Here is a 23,514-nt window from a genome sequence, read left to right on the forward strand (position 1 = left end):
AGGAGACAGAATGCGTCTCCTTCCTGAGCGGTATGACGGCTGCGTGGTCCCATGGTGTTAATACTTGCGTTTATACTTTGATTTTCCCATGATGTCAGGCAAAGAGGCAGTGAGTTTGAAGGTATGCCTTGAAATACATCCACAGGTACACCTCCAATTGACTCAAATGATGTCAATTAGCCTATCAGAAGCTTCTAAAGCCATGACATAATTTTCTGGAATTTTCCAAGCTGTTTAAAGGCACAGTCAACTTAGTCTATGTAAACTTCTGACCCACTGGAATTGTGATACATTGAATTATAAGTGAAATAATCTGTCTGTAAACAGTTGTTGGAAATATTACTTGTGTCATGCACAAAGTAGATGTCATAACCGACTTGCCAAAACTATAGTTTGTTGACAAGAAATATGTGGAGTGGTTGAAAAACGAGTTTTAATGACTAACATAAGTGTATGTTAACTTCCGACTTTAACTGTATTTGCCATTTGAGTCAATGATGAGCACAATCTCTGGCTTTTGTGTGTCCTCAGTGGATGTGTGGGGGTTGTCAAATGATATATTTTTATTTTTATTTATTTCACCTTTATTTAACCAGGTAGGCTAGTTGAGAACAAGTTCTCATTTACAACTGCGACCTGGCCAAGATAAAGCATAGCAATTCAACACATACAACAACACAGAGTTACACATGGAATAAACAAAACATACAGTCAATAATACAGTAGAACAAAAGAAAACAAGTCTATATACGGTGAGTGCAAATGAGTTAAGGCAATAAATAGGCCATGGTGGCGAAGTAATTACAATATAGCAATTAAACACTGGAATGGTAGATGTGCAGAAGATGAATGTGCAAGTAGAGATACTGGGGTGCAAAGGAGCAAGATAAATGAATAAATACAGTATGGGGATGAGGTAGGTAGATAGATGGGCTGTTTACAGATGGGCTATGTACAGGTGCAGTGATCTGTGAGCTGCTCTGACAGCTGGTGCTTAAAGCTAGATATCAGGGGAGCTGACAGGATTTGGTTTCTGGCCCAAACTTTACATTTGACTGTATATTCCAGTCAAAGACAGACAGAGAGCGAAAAAAGGAACTAGTATGAAACCGTTGATAGCTAATGTTAGTTAAATTGACCTGGGCCGTGTTCATTATGCACAAAACAGAAGAAAACAGACTGAAACATGCCACATTAGTAAATCTCACAGGAAACAGGAAGTCACAGAGGAAGAGACCACCAACAACACAACCCTGAGGCAGCGGCGCCAGAACAAATCCTCCTGAGACTGCCCCTCACAATCCCTGGCCGCTGATGCATTCTGCAACCAAACAAAGCCACTCTGTTTTGCTTACTTGAGGCCTTTTGGGATTTTACATTTTAGTCATTTAGCAGACATTCTTATCCAGAGTGGCTTACAGTAGGAAGGTCCACTCTTGGGAATCAAACCCACAACCCTGGCGATGCAAGTGTAATGCTCTACCAACTAAGCCACACGGGAGGTTTTACCAACTGAGCCACACGGGAGATTTTACTCTGCCCAAAATCTGTCCTCGAAAATAAGCCCACAATGTGAGGAATTTTTGTATGTTGGTCAATGAGTGTCAAATTTGGTCAACGATAAAAGTAATTGCTAATTTGCTACATGAGGCTTATTTGATGGAATGGAAGTTTCGTAACGGTTAGGTTGTTACAAATGCACTGATATAAGTGGACGCACGTGGCATTTCGTCAACTTTGGGAGAAAAAATAAAACTACTTCATATCCGAGTTGTGTCTGTTGTGATAGATATAACCTGTTTTAGCTTTATAACCTGTTTTAGCATGGACATTGCCATTGAGGGCTTCTACCATTTTAAAGTAGTCAACTGGGTGGGGATTCCTATGAGTTGGGAGTAATTAGCCAATGAAGAAGAAAACTGACTACTTTAAAATGGAGATAGCCTCAATGGCACTGCCCATGCTGTCACAGACGCTATAATGGTACAAACACAAAGATAAGTCCTCTACCTATATCTATGGCCTGTTGTTCACACGTGTATCTGCCCTCTCATTGGCTAGAATGGTCCCACCTGATCTCGCCTCCTCCCGCCTGCCTTCCATCTTTGAGGACATGTATTTCCATTGTTGGAGTGGTCGCTTGTCTTGTCAATATAAGACAATCTTTGACTGTACACCTTCCCCCCCGTTGACTACAAAAGCCTTTTGAGTTTTGGCGTCAGCAAAGCAAATACAAACAAAAAAGGAGAGTCCTCAGCAATTCATAAACAGAACTGTATAAATGATGTCCCTCCATTCCGTAGGAGAGTTCTGAAGTTCTGAGGCCGTGATGATGTCACTTTGGGTCAGATAGGGTTCAAAGCCGTCTGTGTGATTTGGTACAGTTGTGTTATTATATTTTGTTGTGGTAATGTTTGTTATCGTAAGCAGAGTGGGAAATGTTGTGCTCACCTCGGCCAGTTTGTACGGAACGATCAGCCTCTCTCCCACCGTCACCGTCTTCCTGGTGGTCAGAGCCTCGAACAGCATCTCCTCCTTCACCTTCAAAGACAAGTTCAAGGACACAGGTCAGTCAGTCAGTCTAGATAACAACAGCCCCCTTCCTTTCTGACTGACACTGACATGGTTAGCTTCTTATATAGAGCAGAACATACACACAGGCCTTAGCCCCAGCAGACAGCTCATTGAGAGAGGCAGATGTCACTGCACACACATCTGACCACTCATCCATCCACTGGGATTATGGGAGTGGGGCGACTAACAGCTATTTCTGTCAGTTACCTCCTTTATAATGGTCTTTAAAATAGTCTTTAAAATGGTCTTTATAATGGTCTGTAAAATAGTCTTTATAATGGTCTTCATAACGGTCTGTAAAATAGTCTTTATAATGGTCTTTATAATGGTCTTTATAATGGTGTTTAAAATGGTCTTTATAATGGTCTGTAAAATAGTCTTTATAATGGTCTGTAAAATAGTCTTTATAATGGTCTTCATAATGGTCTGTAAAATAGTCTTTATAATAGTCTTTATAATGGTTTTTATAATGGTCTTTATAATGGTGTTTAAAATGGTCTGTAAAATAGTCTTTCATGGTCTGTAAAATAGTCTTTATAATAGTCTTTATAATGGTGTTTAAAATGGTCTTCATAATGGTCTTTATAACGGTCTGTAAAATAGTCTTTATAATAGTCTTTATAATGGCGTTTAAAATGGTCTTTAAAATGGTCTTTATAATGTTCTTTAAAATGGTCTTTATAATGGTCTTTATATTTATAATGGTCTTTATAATGGTGTTTAAAATGGTCTTTATAAGAGTCTGTAAAATAGTCTTTATAATGGTTCTGTAAAATAGTCTTTATAATGGTCTGTAAAATAGTCTTTATAATGGTCTTTATAATGGTCTTTATAATGGTGTTTAAAATGGTCTTTATAATGGTCTGTAAAATAGTCTTTATAATGGTCTGTAAAATAGTCATTATAATGGTCTTCATAACGGTCTGTAAAATAGTCTTTATAATGGTGTTTAAAATGGTCTTTATAATGGTCTGTAAAATAGTCTTTATAATGTTTTTTATAATGGTCTTTATATTGGTCTTTATAATGGTGTTTAAAATGGTCTGTAAAATAGTCTTTATAATGGTCTGTAAAATAGTCTTTATAATGGTCTTCATAACAGTCTGTAAAATAGTCTTTATAATAGTCTTTATAATGGTGTTTAAAATGGTCTTTATAATGGTATTTAAAATGGTCTTTATAATGGTTCTGCAAAATAGTCTTTATAATGGTCTGTAAAATAGTCTTTATAATGGTTGTTATAATGGTCTTTATAATGGTCTTTATAATGGTGTTTAAAATGGTCTGTAAAATAGTCTTTAATGGTCTGTAAAATAGTCTTTATAATAGTGTTTAAAATGGTCTTTATAATGGTCTTTATAACGGTCTGTAAAATAGTCTTTATAATAGACTTTATAATGGCGTTTAAAATGGTCTTTAAAATGGTCTTTATAATGTTCTTTAAAATGGTCTTTATAATGGTCTTTATATTTAAAATGGTCTTTATAATAGTCTGTAAAATAGTCTTTATAATGGTTCTGTAAAATAGTCTTTATAATGGTCTGTAAAATAGTCTTTATAATGGTCTTTATAATGGTGTTTAAAATGGTCTTTATAATGGTCTGTAAAATAGTCTTTATAATGGTTCTGTAAAATAGTCTTTATAATGGTCTGTAAAATAGTCTTTATAATGGTCTTTATAATGGTGTTTAAAATAGTCTTTATAATGGTGTTTAAAATAGTCTTTATAATGGCCTTTATAATGGTCTGTAAAATAGTCTTTATAATGGTCTGTAAAATGGTCTTTATAATGGTCTGTAAAATAGTCTTTATAATGTTCTTTAAAATGGTCTTTAAAATGGTATTTATAATGGTGTTTAAAATGGTCTTTATAATGGTGTTTAAAATGGTGTTTATAATAGTCTGTAAAATAGTCTATAATGGTCTGTAAAATAGTCTTTATAAGGGTCTGTAAAATAGTCTTTATAATGGTCTGTAAAATAGTCTTTATAAGGGTCTGTAAAATAGTCTTTAAAATGGTCTTTATAATGGTGTTTAAAATGGTGTTTAAAATGGTCTTTATAATGGTGTTTAAAATGGTGTTTAAAATGGTCTTTATAATAGTCTGTAAAATAGTCTTTATAATGGCATGTAAAATAGTCTTTATAATGGTCTTTATAATGGTCTGTACTGTAAACAGCTGCATTTGAGGGGGGAACTAATCTGATTTATTTCATACTTCCTGGTAATCCCCAACTGGGTGTCGAGCTAATTCTACTTCTCACTGATTGGTCAGTTCTGCATGGTAACAGGACTTAAAAATCTTCTGTGCTGTTACGTTAATACATTTCTCAATCAAGCAATTGGGAGATGTGCTATAAAGCACTGGAGCACTGGTTTGGAGTCAGCTTTTCTAATTCCCATTGTAACAATGGCTGTGACACAGACCGAGCCAGAACTGATCCTGGAACTGTGTTACTGTCACAGTTGCATCACTCAATACTACTAGCTCAACCAAGCCTAGCTCTCCTGGGACCCTGAGGTCCGGCCAGAGGATCCAGTCTATCATCTTTTCCATCTGACACTGCTCCACTCTCTCTTCCTGTTCTGCCCCAACAGGAAACAGGGTATCCGAGCCAGTCATATTACCATTCATGCATCAGTCGACACTACAACCCAATAGCATTCCCTGAAGAAAGTGCTGCTCACGCGACAACACAGTGTAGTAATAAACACATTAACTCAGCAAAAAAAGAAACGTCCTCTCACTGTCAACAGCGTTTATTTACAGCAAACTTAACATGTGTGAATATTTGTATGAACATAACAAGATTCAACAACCTAGACATAAACTGAACAAGTTCCACAGACATGTGACTAACAGAAATGGAATAATGTGTCCCTGAACAAAGGGGGGGGGGTCAAAATCAAAAGTAACAGTCAGTATCTGGTGCGGCCACCAACTGCATTAAGTACTGCAGTGCATCTCCTCCTCATGGACTGCACCAGATTTGCCAGTTCTTGCTGTGAGATGTTACCCCACTCTTCCACCAAGGCAACTGCAAGTTCCCGGACATTTCTGGGGGGAATGGCCCTAGCCCTCACCCTCCGATCCAACAGGTCCCAGACATGCTCAATGGGATTGAGATCTGGGCTCTTTGCTGGCCATGGCAGAACACTGACATTCCTGTCTTACAGGAAATCACGCACAGAATGAGCAGTATGGCTGGTGGCATTGTCATGCTGGAGGGTCATGTCAGGATGAGCCTACATGAGGGAGGAGGATGTCTTCCCTGTAACGCACAGTGTTGAGATTGCCTGCAATAACAACAAGCTCAGTCCGATGATGCTGTGACACACCGCCCCAGACCATGACGGACCCTCCATCTCCAAATCGATCCCGCTCCAGAGTACAGGCCTCGGTGTAACGCTCATTCCTTCGACGATAAACGCAAATCCGACCATCACCCCTGTTGAGACAAAACTGCGACTCGTCAGTGAAGAGCACTTTTTGCAGGTCCTGTCTGGTCCAGCGACAGTGGGTTTGTGCCCATAGGCGACGTTGTTGCCGGTGATGTCTGGTGAGGACTTGCCTTTCAACAGGCCTACAAGCCTCAGTCCTGCTTATCTCAGCCTATTGCGGACAGTCTGAGCACTGATGGAGGGATCGTGCATTCCTGGTGTAACTCGGGCAGTTGTTGTTGCCATCCTGTACCTGTCCTGCAGGTGTGATGTTCGGATGTACCGATCCTGTGCAGGTGTTGTTACACGTGGTCTGCCACTGCGAGGACGATCAGCTGTCCATCCTGTCTCCCTGTAGCGCTGTCTTAGGCGTCTCACAGTACAGACATTGCAATTTATTGCCCTGGCCACATCTGCAGTCCTCATGCCTCCTTGCAGCATGCCTAAGGCACGTTCACGCAGATGAACAGGGACCCTGGGCATCTTTCTTTTGCTGTTTTTCAGAGTCAGTAGAAAGGCCTCTTTAGTGTACTACGTTTTCTTAACTCTGACCTTAATTGCCTACCGTCTGTAAGCTGTTAGTTTCTTAACGACCGTTTCATAGGTGCATGTTCATTAATTGTTTATGGTTCATTGAACAAGCATGGGAAACAGTGTTTAAACACTTTACAATGAAGATCTGTGAAATTATTTGGATTTTTACGATTTATCTTTGAAAGACTGTCCTGAAAAAGGGATGTTTCTTTTTTGCAGAGTTTAGATGATGAATTGGTGACAGACAGTTCACCCATGGTATGATACTGTTAGGGTTACACAATAAATACATTCCCTGGTTTTACCAAAATCCCAGTTGGAAGGTTCCCAGAATCAGAAGGTAAAAAACAGGAAATCCAAAATCCTCCAACCAGGATTTCTGGAAACCAGGGAATTTATTGAAATTGATACTATGTTATGTTCTGAAGGGGGTAGATATTTACTGCTTATGTTAGTCGTTTTTGAGTTTACTTTTAGGAAAGCGCTAGCAGCTATATCACTCCCATTGTTTTACAGTAGACACTAGTGCTAATGCTTATCTCTAACCAAGTAAACTAATCCTAATCCTCAGTTGACGACACACTTGTCTATAAATGAATTGCATAACTAAGTAGATGTAAAAAATGCAAATCAGGTGAACTGTCCCGTTAAAGATAGAATCAGGTGACCTGTCCCGTTAAAGCTAGAATCAGGTGACCTATCCCGTTAAAGATAGAATCAGGTGACCTGTCCCGTTAAAACTAGAATCAGGTGAACTGTCCCGTTAAATCTAGAATCAGGTGACCTGTCCCGTTAAAACTAGAATCAGGTGACCTGTCCCGTTAAATCTAGAATCAGGTGACCTGTCCCGTTAAAACTAGAATCATGTGAACTATCCCGTTAAATCTAGAATCAGGTGACCTATCCCGTTAACGATAGAATCAGGTGACCTATCCCATTAAATCTAGAATCGTTAGTTAATAGAAAATAACAGCACAAGGACAAAACTACATCAATTTAAAAAAGGCACACGTAGTCTACATTCAAAACAGACAGTCATGGCCAAAAGTTTTCACAATGACACAACTATTAATTTTCACAAAGTCTGCTGCCTCAGTTTGTATGATGGCAATTTGCATATACACCAGAATGTTATGAAGAGTGATCAGATGAATTGCAATTAATTGCAAAGTCCCTCTTTGCCATGCAAATTAACTGAATCCCCAAAAACATTTACACTGCATTTCAGCTCTGCCACAAAAGGACCAGCTGACATCATGTTAGTGATTATCTCGTTGACACAGGTGTGAGTGTTGATGAGGACAAGGCTGGAGATCACTCTGTCATGCTGATTGAGTTCGAATAACAGACTGGAAGCTTCAAAAGGAGGGTGGTGCTTGGAATCATTGTTCTTCCTCTGTCAACCATGGTTACCTGCAAGGAAACATGTGCCGTCGTCATTGCTTTGCACAAAAAGGGATATTGCTGCCAGTAAGATTGCACCTAAATCAACCATTTATCGGATCATCAAGAACTTCAAGGAGAGCGGTTCAATTGTTGTGAAGAAGGCTTCAGGGCGCCCAAGAAAGTCCAGCAAGCACCAGGACCGTCTCCTAAAGTTGATTCAGCTGCGGGATCGGGGCACCACCAGTACAGAGCTTGCTCAGGAATGGCAGCAGGCAGGTGTGAGTGCATCTGCACGTACAGTGAGGCGAAGACTTTTGGAGGATGGCCTGGTGTCAAGAAGGGCAGCAAAGAAGCCACTTCTCTCCAGGAAAAACATCAGGGACAGACTGATATTCTGCAAAAGGTACAGGGATTGGACTGCTGAGGACTGGGGTAAAGTCATTTTCTCTGATGAATCCCCTTTCCGATTGTTTGGGGCATCCGGAAAAAAGCTTGTCTGGAGAAGACAAGGTGAGCGCTACCATCAGTCCTGTGTCATGCCAACAGTAAAGCATCCTGACACCATTCATGTGTGGGGTTGCTTCTCAGCCAAGGGAGTGGGCTCACTCACAATTTTGCCTAAGAACACAGCCATGAATAAAGAATGGTACCAACACATCCTCCGAGAGCAACTTCTCCCAACCATCCAGGAACAGTTTGGTGACAAACAATGCCTTTTCCAGCAAGATGGAGCACCTTGCCATAAGGCAAAAGTGATAACTAAGTGGCTCGGGGAACAAAACATCGACATTTTGGGTCCATGGCCAGGAAACTCTCCAGACCTTAATCCCATTGAGAACTTGTGGTCAATCCTCAAGAGGCGGGTGGACAAACAAAACCCCACAAATTCTGACAAACTCAAAGCATTGATTATGCAAAAATGGGCTGCCATCAGTCAGGATATTGCCCAGAAGTTAATTGACAGCATGCCAGGGCGGATTGCAGAGGTCTGAAAAAGAAGGGTCAACACTGCAAATATTGACTCTTTGCATCAACTTCATGTAATTGTCAATAAAAGCATTTGACACTTATGAAATGCTTGTAATTATACTTCAGTATTCCATAGTAACATCTGACAAAAATATCTAAAGACACTGAAGCAGCAAACTTTGTGAAAATTAATATTTGTGTCATTCTCAAAACTTTTGGCCACGACTGTACACACAAACTATCTAGGTCAAATAGATGTTGCTTTATCCGTTTTTTTTAAACTAGGTTTGCTTTTCATGTGAGCAATATGAAATGGAAGGAAGTTCCATGCAATAATGGCTCTATATAATACTGTACGCTTTCTGGAATTTGTTCTGGATTTGGGGACTGTGAAAAAAACCCTGCTGGCATGTCTGGTGGGGTAAGTGTGTGTGTGTCAGAGCTGTGTGTAAGTTGACTATGCAAACAATTTGGAATTTCCAACACATAAATGTTTCTTATAAAAACAAGAATTGATGCAGTCAGTCTCTCCTCAACTCATAGCCAAGAGAGACTGGCATGCATAGTGTTAATATCATCCCTCTGATTACAATGAAGAGCAAGACGTGCTGCTCTGTTCTAGGTCTTTCTTTGCAGCACTTGACCACATGACTGGACAATAATCAAGATAAGATAAAACTAGAGCCTGCAGGACCTGCTTTGTGGAGTGTGGTGTCAAAAAAGCAGAGCATCTCTTTATTACGGACAGACCTCTCCCCATCTTTACAACCATTGAATCTATATGTTTTGACCATGACAGTTTACAATCTGAACCCAACATACAGTCAATGGTCGAGTTCGTTTTGCATGACCGGGTGCCTCGGGTGCAGCGACGTAGCCACGGGTAGGGTTTGATCTCAGGCCTACCCCCCCCAAAAAAGTTATTATTATTCTTCAATATAAATATATATCGATCGTTAGGTTTTTCAAAAAAAGACATCTGGAGGAAAAGGAGTGTGTGTCAGAAAATAATTTGGATCAATCTACCGATCGCTTCCAGAATGAGACATTAACAGGTGACGCCAGGATAGAAACAACCACAATCGCCATCACAACCGCCAATGCCACGTTGAGCCTGGCAAGCTTGCCTACCCCACAGTCTCCTCTCGTTCTTGATGCTGCGGGCTGGGGTGAACATGCAGTCGGTCCACCAACAGATTTGTCTGCCGTTGATGAACCAGCCTGTCAACCAAAGCTAGCAAAGTTCCCTTCAAGTATGATAAATGGCAAATCACGCCGCTTCTCTTCAAGGTGGTATGACCAGTTCGTGTGGCTTGAGTATAGTAAAGCAAAAGATGCAATTTATTGTAAGTTTTGTAGGCACTTTCCTGGGGCAAATATCAAATTCAGATTTGTACGAGATGGATTTAAAAACTGGAAACTCACAAGAAATGCTTGCTGCAAACACGAGAATAGCAAATTACATGCTAGTGCCCATGCAAAATGTGAATCCTACAAGGCGACCCATGGGCCTAGAAGTCGTGGGACTGTGTTGAACCAAATACATGGTGATGCAAACATGGATTTCATAGAAAGAAACCGTGCACATGTTAAAGTGGTCATAGATATTGTTCTAATGTGTGAAAAGCAGGATATTCCACTCAGAGGTCATAGAGAAACCGAAGAGGCAATCAACAAAAAGTAACTTTCTAGAAATCTTCAATTTCATCTCAAAGTATGACTCAGAAATACAAAAAACAGGCTCAATGAGCTACCTCACAATGCCACGCTTATGAGCCCCGAACTTCAGAACGAGTTGCTGGACTGTGCAGCTTCAATGTTACTGTGGAGGATAAACGATCAAGTTCATTCTGCGCCTTCCACGTATTTTGCCAAAGTAGCAGATGAATATAAAGATCAATCTAAACAAGAACTTACTGCTGTGTGCATCTGATACATTCATGCTGGAATGATTAAAGAAAAGAGCTGTTGGGTTTATGGAAACCGCTGATTTGTCTGAACAAGGAATTTCTGGGAAAATACTGTAAGTGTTGCAACCCCTGGAGTTGGATCCCACTCTGTGTGGGTTTTTGTTTCGATGGCGCTTCAGTCATGTCAGGGAACAGAGGAGGGGTACATGTCCTACTAAAGCAAACATTTAAGCAAGCGGTATATGTGCATTGCAACTCCCACCGTCTGAATTTGGTTCTGTGCCCCGCGGCAAAAGTGTCGGGACCTTTTCTTTACAAAGTAATAAATCAGCTACACACATTTATGAGTGGATCCCACAGACATGCTGGATTCATAGAAGTACAGAAAGAGTTGCATCCAGATTAGACTCATGTACCGAGCTAGAAAGATCCACGGTGGAGTTCAAAACCAGGGTCTGTGAGTAAAGTGCTGTTATTGCTAGATGTCATTTTTAGAGGTTCTTGCAGAGTTTTCAGAGGCTTGTGGACAAACCAAATTAGAAGCCGATGCCCTCTTACAACAAATCCAGAACAAGACGTATTTATTCCTGTTAGTCACGTTTAGTAAATAGTTTGACACTAGTGATTTTGCGACGAAGGGATTACAAAGCTCTACATTATCTGTGACGGACTGTATTGGTTTAATTGAAATCCTCAAAAGCAGATTTTCTACGTTCAGAGATAACTCAGGGGGAGACTTTGATAATGTTCTCAAGCTAACTGAAGAGATGATGATTAAGCATGATATTAGTACTTGGGATGCGAGTGCATCACGGCAGCGAAAACTGCCTGTAAAATTGGCAGACAGTGTTGTCACAACTTCATTAGGGAAAACATCCAGCATCAAGAGTGACAGTGACCTGAGGCAACGTTGGAACAGTATTCTAGACAGACAGATTACTGAGTTGAACTCAAGATTTCAAGAAGACACATATGGGATCATGCAAGCGGCAGCCTCCTTTTCCAAAGAATCCCAAACCTGCGGCCTTAAAGAGCAGCTGAAGACCACATGCGATCATTATGCAATATCAATTGAGGATGCTGAATTCACTGTTTTTATTCAGCAGTTGAGTCGCAAAATGAACATGGGAAAGTGTGACTTTTCCTCCATAATGAGTGTACTTGACAGCTGCCCTGATGATATTTTCCCTAATATAAACTCTCTGTTAACCTGTCTGGGATAGGGGGCAGTATTTTCACTGCCGGATAAAAAACGGACCCGATTTAAACTGGTTACTACTCTTGCCCAGAAACTAGAATATGCATATAATTAGTAGATTTGGATAGAAAACACTAAAGTTTCTAAAACTGTTTGAATGGTGTCTGTGAGCATAACAGAACTCATATGGCAGGAAAAAACCTGAGAAGATTCCAAGCAGGAAGTGGCCTGTCTGCGAATTTGTAGTCCTTCTGTTGCTTCTCTATCAAAACTACAGTATCTGAGCTGTTACGTGACACTTTCTAAGGCTTCCATTGGCTCTCTAAAGCCTTCAGAAACCAGATTGAGGCGTCTCCTGTCTCTGGGCAGATAACAGGAGCACAGTTTGTCAGTGGACTGCATGGTGACAAAGAGATTGGAGATGCGCGTTCACAAGATCACGCCATTTTTTATTTTCCTCTTTGAATGAATACAGCATTGTCCGGTTGGAATATTATCGCTATTTTACAAGAAAAATAGCATAAAAATTGATTTTAAACAGCGTTTGACATGCTTCTAAGTACGGTAATGGAACATTTTGAATTCTTTGTCCTGGAAATGTGCTCGCGCATTACCCTTTGGATAGTGACCTGAATGCACAAACAAAACGGGGGTATTTGGACATAACTATGGATTGGAACAAAAACAACATTTGTTGTGGAAGTAGCAGTCCTGGGAGTGCATTCTGATGAAGAACAGCAAAGGTAATACCATTTTTATAATAGTAATTCTGAGTTTAGTGAGCCCCGAAGTTGGCGGGTGTCTGAATAGCTAGCCTGTGATGGCTGAGCTTTGTACTCAGAATATTGCAAAATGTGCTTTCGCCGAAAAGCTATTTTAAAATCTGACATAGCGATTGCATAAAGGAGTTCTGTATCTATAATTCTTAAAATAATTGTTATGTATTTTGTCAACGTTTATGATGAGTAATTTAGTAAATTCACTGGAAGTTTTGGGTGGGAATGCTAGTTCTGAACATCACATGCTAATGTAAAAAGCAGTTTTTTATATAAATATGAACTTGATTGAACAAAACATGCATATATTGTATAACATAATGTCCTAGGAGTGTCATCTGATGAAGATCATCAAAGGTTAGTGCTGTATTTAGCTGTGTTTTGGGTTTTTGTGACATATATGCTTGCTTTGAAAATGGCTGTGTGATTATTTTTGGCTGTGTACTCTCCTAACATAATCTAATGTTTTGCTTAAGCTGTAAAGCCTTTTTGAAATCGGACAATGTGGTTGGATTAACAAGAGTCTTATCTTTCAAATGGTGTAAAATAGTCGTATGGTTGAAAAATTTAAATTATTGCATTTTTTAGGTATTTGTATTTCGTGCCACGTTCTTCCATTGGATATTTGGCGAGGCGTTCCGCTAGCGTAACGTCTAGATGCAAGAGGTTATTAAGGATCATTGTCACACTTCCAATGACATCATGCAGTGTGGAGAGACTTTTCTCAACAACAACTAGGATATAAAAGAATCGTCTTCGCACATCAATGACAAGCGCCCGGCTGAACCACTTCAGGTTGCTGTCTTTTGAGCGTGAACTGACAGATACACTGGATTATGATGAAATCATCACCAGATTCAACTCAAAGCCTCGCCGTCTGCTCCTTGTGATGTAGGTCACGACTTATTGATACGTCTACTAAAGGTACTTTTTATAGTCCTACTGTCCGCCGGGGTAACATCAAATATAGGCTTGTTTCCCATCGAGATTAAAGGGCGCCTGAAGACCAGTTTTATGTTGTTGGCAACTGGTCTAAAGTTACTGTCTTATTTTAATATGCTGGGATAGGTCATTATTTGTATATGTAACGAGGTTGCTCCGAGTACTACGCACTAGAATAAAACTATTGTTTTACGAAATAATATACGGTGCACATCGCAAAATAAATGTAATAAACAAATAGAAAAAATGCCTATCCCCAAAAATTATCTGGCTACGCCACTGCTCGGGTGGGAGGAGTTTGCTCATTTTTAGACCATTCCATTGGTCCTTACGTGAAATCTACATCCACCTGGGCCATGCAAAACAAAACTTGTTTAAACTGCAGATTCTAGCTTTAAGGCAGAAAACCCTGACCTTGTTTGACTAACATGCCACTGTGTCTACGGTACCAGAGCATTGAGAAACCCCAGTATTTCCCTTCATGGTGCTTCTATTCCCACTGACCCGGAACACGTGGCGAACATGTGCGTTATCTCACATCTCAAGGTCACATGAGTCACATGTTCCTCACTGGCGGCACAAAACGACTCCCTTAAAAAAAAACAAAAAAAAACAGTTCCCCTTTTTGCATAACACCCTGTGGCATAGTTGTCAGGCATTCCGACACACTTTGGTCACTGTTTTGTCCAAGAGCACTTTTAGAAGTGGGAGGGGGAATAACATATATGTATATATATATATAGCTTTCAACCGCTACTTATCCACACTGACATTAAAACCTACATAACACTGTCATAACCATGACACAACTGCTACTTATGCACACTGACATTAAAACCTACATAACACTGTCATAACATATATATATTTTTTTTTAATCCAGTCAGATAAACGCTCCAAACAGCCTACCCGACCGCTCTGAGGAGTCCGCACGGTCCTAAAGCACACACTTGCCTCATTTTGTATCACATTCCAATGATAACTTTCACAGTCCCTAGTGAAAGTTGCGTCCCTGGTTTTGTCAGCGACTCTAAAGGGTAGCTTGCTAATGCTGGTGGTTTGTGTCCCGGGGGGTAGACAATCCCTCACTCTGGAGGTAAATGAGAACAGCACGACGCCAACTAGGCTTCGGTCAGCATATTTACAGTAAACTGACCTGAGCTAGCGGTTGTGTCATGGTTATGACAGTGTTATGTAGGTTTTAATGTCAGTGTGCATAAGTAGCAGTTGTGTCATGGTTATGACAGTGTTATGTAGGTTTTAATGTCAGTGTGCATAAGTAGCAGTTGTGTCATGGTTATGACAGTGTTATGTAGGTTTTAATGTCAGTGTGCATAAGTAGAGGTTGTGACATGGTTATGACAGTGTTATGTAGGTTTTAATGTCAGTGTGCATAAGTAGAGGTTGTGTCATGGTTATGACAGTTATGTAGGTTTTAATGTCAGTGTGCATAAGTAGCAGTTGTGTCATGGTTATGACAGTGTTATGTAGGTTTTAATGTCAGTGTGCATAAGTAGCGGTTGTGTCATGGTTATGACAGTGTTATGTAGGTTTTAATGTCAGTGTGCATAAGTAGCAGTTGTGTCATGGTTATGACAGTGTTATGTAGGTTTTAATGTCAGTGTGCATAAGTAGAAGTTGTGTCATGGGTATGACAGTGTTATGTAGGTTTTAATGTCAGTGTGCATAAGTAGCGGTTGTGTCATGGTTATGACAGTGTTATGTAGGTTTTAATGTCAGTGTGCATAAGTAGAAGTTGTGTCATGGTTATGACAGTGTTATGTAGGTTTTAATGTCAGTGTGCATAAGTAGAAGTTGTGTCATGGTTATGACAGTGTTATGTAGGTTTTAATGTCAGTGTGCATAAGTAGAAGTTGTGTCATGGTTAAGACAGTGTTATGTAGGTTTTAATGTCAGTGTGCATAAGTAGAAGTTGTGTCATGGTTATGACAGTGTTATGTAGGTTTTAATGTCAGTGTGGATAAGTAGAGGTTGAAAGCTACCCTCCTATAACAGCTAATGACAATTGATGGAGCTCTCCTTCCGTCTTTAAAGCACAGCACCATTATATAATCGACAATGACATACTACATCATAGTGAGAGAAATTCTCAGTTGGCTGCCAGTATTAGTACTTAGAGGCCATCGCTGAGAAACCACAGTGGAAAAAGTGATGTGTTGTTAGAGCCCATAGCTGAGAGAGTTACAATGTATTGTTAGAGTCCATAGCTGAGAGAGTTACAATGTATTGTTAGAGTCAATAGCTGAGAGAGTTATGATGTATTGTTAGAGCCTATAGCTGAGAGAGTTATGATGTATTGTTAAAGTCCATAGCTGAGAGAGTTATAATGTATTGTTAGAGTCCATAGCTGAGCAGGGCACAGGATGTAGGAGTTGTGGTTTAGGAGATTTAGCAGGGCACAGGATGTAGGAGCTGTGGTTTAGGAGGTGTAGCAGGGCACAGGATGTAGGAGCTGTGGTTTAGGAGGTGTAGCAGGGCACAGGATGTAGGAACTGTGGTTTAGGAGGTGTAGCAGGGCACAGGATGTAGGAGCAGTGGTTTAGGAGATGTAGCAGGGCACAGGATGTAGGAGTTGTGGTTTAGGAGGTGTAGCAGGGCACAGGATGTAGGAGTTGTGGTTTAGGAGGTGTAGCAGGGCACAGGATGTAGGAGTTGTGGTTTAGGAGGTGTAGCAGGGCACAGGATGTAGGAGCTGTGGTTTAGGAGGTGTAGCAGGGCACAGGATGTAGGAGCTGTGGTTTAGGAGGTGTAGCAGGGCACAGGATGTAGGAGCTGTGGGCGTGTCTAATGCAAGCCCAATCCCACGAGGTACTTGTGTGCGTTTGTTAGCACTGCGATGCAAGCGTGAGACAGAGTACTGGAACTACAATAAATTCCGTTTTCTCTCACTATCGAGCTGATCTGAACAGTACTGTACAGGCTCAGATATGTTCCTGTCACATTCTCCGTTCCAGCATGGTTTCAGCATGGTTCCAGCATGTTTCCAGCATGGTTTCAGCATGGTTCCAGCATGGTTCCAGCATGGTTTCAGCATGTTTCCAGCATGGTTCCAGCATGGTTTCAGCATGGTTTCAGCATGTTTCCAGCATGGTTTCAGCATGGTTCCAGCATGGTTTCAGCATGGTTCCAGCATGGTTTCAGCATGGTTCCAGCATGGTTTCAGCATGGTTCCAGCATGGTTCCAGCATGGTTCCAGCATCGTTCCAGCATGTTTCCAGCATGGTTCCAGCATGGTTTCAGCATGGTTTCAGCATGTTTCCAGCATGGTTTCAGCATGTTTTCAGCATGTTTCCAGCATGGTTTCAGCATGGTTCCAGCATGGTTCCAGCATAGTTTCAGAATGGTTACAGCATGGTTTCAGCATGGTTCCAGCATGGTTTCAGCATGGTTCCAGCATGGTGTCAGCATGGTTTCAGCATGGTTCCAGCATGGTTTCAGCATGGTTCCAGCATGGTTCCAGCATGGTGTCAGCATGGTTTCAGCATGGTTTCAGCATGGTTTCAGCATGTTTCCAGCATGGTTCCAGCATGGTTCCAGCATGGTTTCAGCATGGTTTCAGCATGTTTCCAGCATGGTTTCAGCATGTTTCCAGCATGGTTCCAGCATGGTTCCAGCATTGTGTCAGCATGTTTCCAGCATGGTTCCAGCATGTTTCCAGCATGGTTCCAGCATGGTTTCAGCATGGTTTCAGCATGGTTTCAGCATGGTTTCAGCATGTTTCCAGCATGGTTCCAGCATGGTTCCAGCATTGTGTCAGCATGGTTCCAGCATGGTTTCAGCATGTTTCCAGCATGGTTTCAGCATGGTTTCAGCATGGTTCCAGCATGGTTCCAGCATGGTGTCAGCATGGTTTCAGCATGGTTTCAGCATGGTTTCAGCATGTTTCCAGCATGGTTCCAGCATGGTTTCAGCATGTTTCCAGCATGGTTTCAGCATGTTTCCAGCATGGTTCCAGCATGGTTTCAGCATGGTTTCAGCATGGTTCCAGCATGGTTTCAGCATGGTTCCAGCATGGTTTCAGCATGGTTCCAGCATGTTTCCAGCATGGTTTCAGCATGTTTCCAGCATGGTTTCAGCATGTTTCCAGCATGGTTTCAGCATGTTTCCAGCATGGTTTCAGCATGGTTCCAGCATGGTTCCAGCATGGTTTCAGCATGTTTCCAGCATGGTTCCAGCATGGTTTCAGCATGGTTCCAGCATGGTTTCAGCATGGTTCCAGCATGGTTCCAGCATGGTTCCAGCATGGTTTCAGCATGGTTCCAGCATGGTTCCAGCATGGTTCCAGCATGGTTTCAGCATGGTTCCAGCATGGTTCCAGCATGGTTTCAGCATGGTTCCAGCATGGTTTCAGCATGGTTCCAGCATGTTTCCAGCATGGTTTCAGCATGTTTCCAGCATGGTTTCAGCATGTTTCCAGCATGGTTCCAGCATGGTTTCAGCATGGTTCCAGCATGGTTCCAGCATGGTTCCAGCATGGTTTCAGCATGGTTCCAGCATGGTTCCAGCATGGTTTCAGCATGGTTCCAGCATGGTTCCAGCATGGTTCCAGCACGGTGGATGCATAACCAGGCCACAGTACAGCTTCACGTGGAAAGGCTTGGATCAGTTCAGTCATGTGAACAGGGTACAACATGTCTCCTTTAAGGAGGATGATGCGATGAACCCAAAAATAAAGACACTTCTCAGCACATAAACACGTTCTGAGAAGAAGTATAAACAGTTATTCTACGGACCTCTTCTGCTCTGAAACCAGTTTGCTCTTGTTCTGTCCAGTTCACGCATCTGCCACACTTTCAACGTCATCGGTGCTTTCTTTTAATGTTCTGTCTCCCACTTAAGTACCTCAGAATTGGAACAAGCCCCTTGTCTAATCGTGTTGGTCCAATATGACCGGCTCAGTGTGTTGTATTGGTGCTAACAGGGCTCATGTGGACCCGGCCACCATGTATTTACAGAGTACAATAATGTGAATATTGTGGATAGTCAGATTCATATAATAGTTAAATTGAAAACGTTAACATGCGTGCTGTGTGTTAAACACTACTCTGGCAGTCATGTTCTCTAGTCTCTGCATCATCCCGGTCTCCAAAAAACATCTCAGTGTTGAAAATCATCAAGAAGCTAAATACGTCGCAAAATGATAAACTATCAAATTATACGCTGCACGTGAACTCAAATAATTTCAAACTACGTTTTCCTCATCTCCAAACTGGATGATGTACAGTGAGTGACTAACAATGTTTTGTTGTAACTACTCTGAGTCACATACTCGGACTAATCTTCCAGCTGTTCGCATTCATTAGAGCCATGAAAATACTGAGAATTCAACACGTCGACTGCAGCTCATGCGTTATATGATACAAATGAATATATCATGTTACTTTCACCGGTGCCAAATAGTTCAACATGTCAAGAATGAATGTCCGCGTGTACAGTGTTCACGTCTCTGTGTCTGTCTGGAAACCTGCGCTGAGGAAATTGAATACACATATCTTTTGAAAAACATACATTAACACCCTCTCTACTTAGTCACGGAATTATAAAAAGATGGAATTTCTCTTTCAGCCGTAACTAAGCCTCTACTGAAGTTCCTAACATTGCAGACCTGAGAACAGTTCTCAAACTAATAACTGTCGTAGCGTAGCTGAAACCATGCTGAATGATTGGATGAATGGCAGGATGCATGAATCAATGGATGGATGGATGACAGATGGATGGACGGACTGATACATTCCCAAATGAGTGAATGAATGAATGGATGGATGGATGGATGGATGACCAATAGGCATGGAGGTTCACCTGGAGCAGCTCTGAGATGGTAGGCAGCACATCTGGGTTACAGATGTCTATGGAGTCGTCTCTGTAGGTCTTCTTCTTGTAGAGGATGTTGCCCAGGTAGAGGATAGCAGACAGCAGAGAGAAGATCCTACCAGACAGAGAGGAGAGAGAGAGTCAGACAGCAGAGAGAAGATCCTACCAGACAGAGAGGAGAGAGAGTCAGACAGCAGAGAGAAGATCCTACCCGACAGAGAGGAGAGAGAGAGTCAGACAGCAGAGAGAAGATCCTACCAGACAGAGAGGAGAGAGAGTCAGACAGCAGAGAGAAGATCCTACCAGACAGAGAGGAGAGAGAGTCAGACAGCAGAGAGAAGATCCTACCAGACAGAGAGGAGAGAGAGTCAGACAGCATAGAGAAGATCCTACCAGACAGAGAGGAGAGAGAGAGAGTCAGACAGCAGGGAGAAGATCCTACCAGACAGAGAGGAGAGAGAGAGTCAGACAGAAGAGAGAAGATCCTACCAGACAGAGAGGAGAGAGAGTCAGACAGCAGGGAGAAGATCCTACCAGACAGAGAGGAGAGAGAGAGTCAGACAGCAGAGAGAAGATCCTACCAGACAGAGAGGAGAGAGAGAGTCAGACAGCAGAGAGAAGATCCTACCAGACAGAGAGGAGAGAGAGTCAGAGAGCAGAGAGAAGATCCTACCAGACAGAGAGGAGAGAGAGTCAGACAGCAGAGAGAAGATCCTACCAGACAGAGAGGAGAGAGAGAGTCAGACAAAAGAGAGAAGATCCTACCAGACAGAGAGGAGAGAGAGTCAGACAGCAGAGAGAAGATCCTACCAGACAGAGAGGAGAGAGAGTCAGACAGCAGGGAGAAGATCCTACCAGACAGAGAGGAGAGAGAGTCAGACAGCAGAGAGAAGATCCTACCAGACAGAGAGGAGAGAGAGAGTCAGACAGCATAGAGAAGATCCTACCAGACAGAGAGGAGAGAGTCAGACAGCATAGAGAAGATCCTACCAGACAGAGAGGAGAGAGAGTCAGACAGCATAGAGAAGATCCTACCAGACAGAGAGGAGAGAGAGTCAGACAGCAGAGAGAAGATCCTACCAGACAGAGAGGAGAGAGAGTCAGACAGCATAGAGAAGATCCTACCAGACAGAGAGGAGAGAGAGAGTCAGACAGCAGAGAGAAGATCCTACCAGACAGAGAGGAGAGAGAGAGTCAGACAGCATAGAGAAGATCCTACCAGACAGAGAGGAGAGAGAGAGTCAGACAGCAGAGAGAAGATCCTACCAGACAGAGAGGAGAGAGAGAGTCAGACAGCAGGGAGAAGATCCTACCAGACAGAGAGGAGAGAGAGTCAGACAGCAGAGAGAAGATCCTACCAGACAGAGAGGAGAGAGAGTCAGACAGCAGAGAGAAGATCCTACCAGACAGAGAGGAGAGAGAGAGTCAGACAGCAGAGAGAAGATCCTACCAGACAGAGAGGAGAGAGAGTCAGACAGCAGGGAGAAGATCCTACCAGACAGAGAGGAGAGAGAGTCAGACAGCAGAGAGAAGATCCTACCAGACAGAGAGGAGAGAGAGAGTCAGACAGCAGAGAGAAGATCCTACCAGACAGAGAGGAGAGAGAGAGTCAGACAGCAGAGAGAAGATCCTACCAGACAGAGAGGAGAGAGAGTCAGACAGCAGAGAGAAGATCCTACCAGACAGAGAGGAGAGAGAGTCAGACAGCAGAGAGAAGATCCTACCCGACAGAGAGGAGAGAGAGTCAGACAGCAGAGAGAAGATCCTACCAGACAGAGAGGAGAGAGAGTCAGACAGCAGAGAGAAGATCCTACCAGACAGAGAGGAGAGAGAGAGTCAGACAGCAGAGAGAAGATCCTACCAGACAGAGAGGAGAGAGAGAGTCAGACAGCAGAGAGAAGATCCTACCAGACAGAGAGGAGAGAGAGTCAGACAGCAGAGAGAAGATCCTACCAGACAGAGAGGAGAGAGAGAGTCAGACAGCAGAGAGAAGGTCCTACCAGACAGAGAGGAGAGAGAGTCAGACAGCAGAGAGAAGATCCTACCAGACAGAGAGGAGAGAGAGTCAGACAGCAGAGAGAAGATCCTACCAGACAGAGAGGAGAGAGAGAGTCAGACAGCAGAGAGAAGATCCTACCAGACAGAGAGGAGAGAGTCAGACAGCAGAGAGAAGATCCTACCAGACAGAGAGGAGAGAGAGAGTCAGACAGCAGGGAGAAGATCCTACCAGACAGAGAGGAGAGAGAGAGTCAGACAGCAGGGAGAAGATCCTACCAGACAGAGAGGAGAGAGAGAGTCAGACAGCAGAGAGAAGATCCTACCAGACAGAGAGGAGAGAGAGAGTCAGACAGCAGAGAGAAGATCCTACCAGACAGAGAGGAGAGAGAGTCAGACAGCATAGAGAAGATCCTACCAGACAGAGAGGAGAGAGAGTCAGACAGCAGAGAGAAGATCCTACCAGACAGAGAGGAGAGAGAGTCAGACAGCAGGGAGAAGATCCTACCAGACAGAGAGGAGAGAGTCAGGCAGCAGAGAGAAGATCCTACCAGACAGAGAGGAGAGAGAGAGTCAGACAGCATAGAGAAGAGCCTACCAGACAGAGAGGAGAGAGAGTCAGACAGCAGAGAGAAGATCCTACCAGACAGAGAGGAGAGAGAGTCAGACAGCAGGGGAGAAGATCCTACCAGACAGAGAGGAGAGAGAGTCAGACAGCAGAGAGAAGATCCTACCAGACAGAGAGGAGAGAGAGAGTCAGACAGCATAGAGAAGATCCTACCAGACAGAGAGGAGAGAGAGTCAGACAGCAGAGAGAAGATCCTACCAGCTGGAGAGGAGAGAGAGAGTCAGACAGCAGAGAGAAGATCCTACCAGACAGAGAGGAGAGAGTCAGACAGCAGAGAGAAGATCATACCAGACAGAGAGGAGAGAGAGTCAGACAGCAGAGAGAAGATCCTACCAGACAGAGAGGAGAGAGAGAGTCAGACAGCAGAGAGAAGATCCTACCAGACAGAGAGGAGAGAGAGTCAGACAGCAGAGAGAAGATCCTACCAGACAGAGAGGAGAGAGAGTCAGACAGCAGAGAGAAGATCCTACCAGACAGAGAGGAGAGAGAGTCAGACAGCAGAGAGAAGATCCTACCAGACAGAGAGGAGAGAGAGTCAGACAGCAGAGAGAAGATCCTACCAGACAGAGAGGAGAGAGAGTCAGACAGCAGGGAGAAGATCCTACCAGACAGAGAGGAGAGAGAGTCAGACAGCAGAGAGAAGATCCTACCAGACAGAGAGGAGAGAGAGTCAGACAGCAGAGAGAAGATCCTACCAGACAGAGAGGAGAGAGAGTCAGACAGCAGAGAGAAGATCCTACCAGACAGAGAGGAGAGAGAGTCAGACAGCAGAGAGAAGATCCTACCAGACAGAGAGGAGAGAGAGTCAGACAGCAGAGAGAAGATCCTACCAGACAGAGAGGAGAGAGAGAGAGAGAGAGTCAGACAGCAGAGAGAAGATCCTACCCGACAGAGAGGAGAGAGAGAGTCAGACAGCAGAGAGAAGATAGAGGGATAACGAGACAGAACGATGAAGGGATAGAGGGAGATAGAGAGAGACGGAGGGATAGAGGGAGAAAGAGAGACAGACAGGTATGTGTGTGATTGTGTAATATACGTACTGTTTGCGTGTGGCAGGCAGGAACCCCACCATGTCCATGGCCAGCTGCAGTCTCTCAAAGTCGTGCTTCAGGTCCTCCCCTTCCACTGTTAAGCAGTCCTGCTGGAGTAACAAGCACTGATATCAACACACAACATTAAGAACACCTGTTCTTTCCATGACAGACTGACCAGGTACATCCAGGTGAAAGCCATGACCCCTTATTGTGTCACTTGTTAAATCCACTTCAATCAGTGTGTGCGAATGTGAATTCACCCTCTGAATGTGTGCCATTCAGAGGGTGAATGGGT

The 23,514-nt window shown here is 42.8% G+C and overlaps 1 protein-coding gene across 7 annotated transcripts in view; it reads right to left on the minus strand.

Annotated features, from left to right (window-relative positions):
* LOC106584683 (unconventional myosin-IXAb) overlaps positions 1-23,514 on the minus strand; it is a 294,941-nt gene that overhangs the window by 115,436 nt on the left and 155,991 nt on the right. For 6 of the 7 annotated variants that reach the window (XM_045706467.1, XM_045706469.1, XM_045706468.1 and 3 more), the window contains 3 exons: positions 23,226-23,326; positions 19,551-19,677; positions 2,452-2,541 (listed from right to left, as the gene is read on the minus strand). In XM_045706467.1, the coding sequence (XP_045562423.1) occupies positions 2,452-2,541; positions 19,551-19,677; positions 23,226-23,326 (318 nt within the window). The remainder of the gene's footprint in view (positions 1-2,451; positions 2,542-19,550; positions 19,678-23,225; positions 23,327-23,514) is intronic. The other variant, XM_045706470.1, reaches the window with a different exon arrangement.

Source organism: Salmo salar, chromosome ssa23 (genome assembly GCF_905237065.1).
Source record: "Salmo salar chromosome ssa23, Ssal_v3.1, whole genome shotgun sequence".
Lineage (NCBI taxonomy): Eukaryota > Metazoa > Chordata > Actinopteri > Salmoniformes > Salmonidae > Salmo > Salmo salar.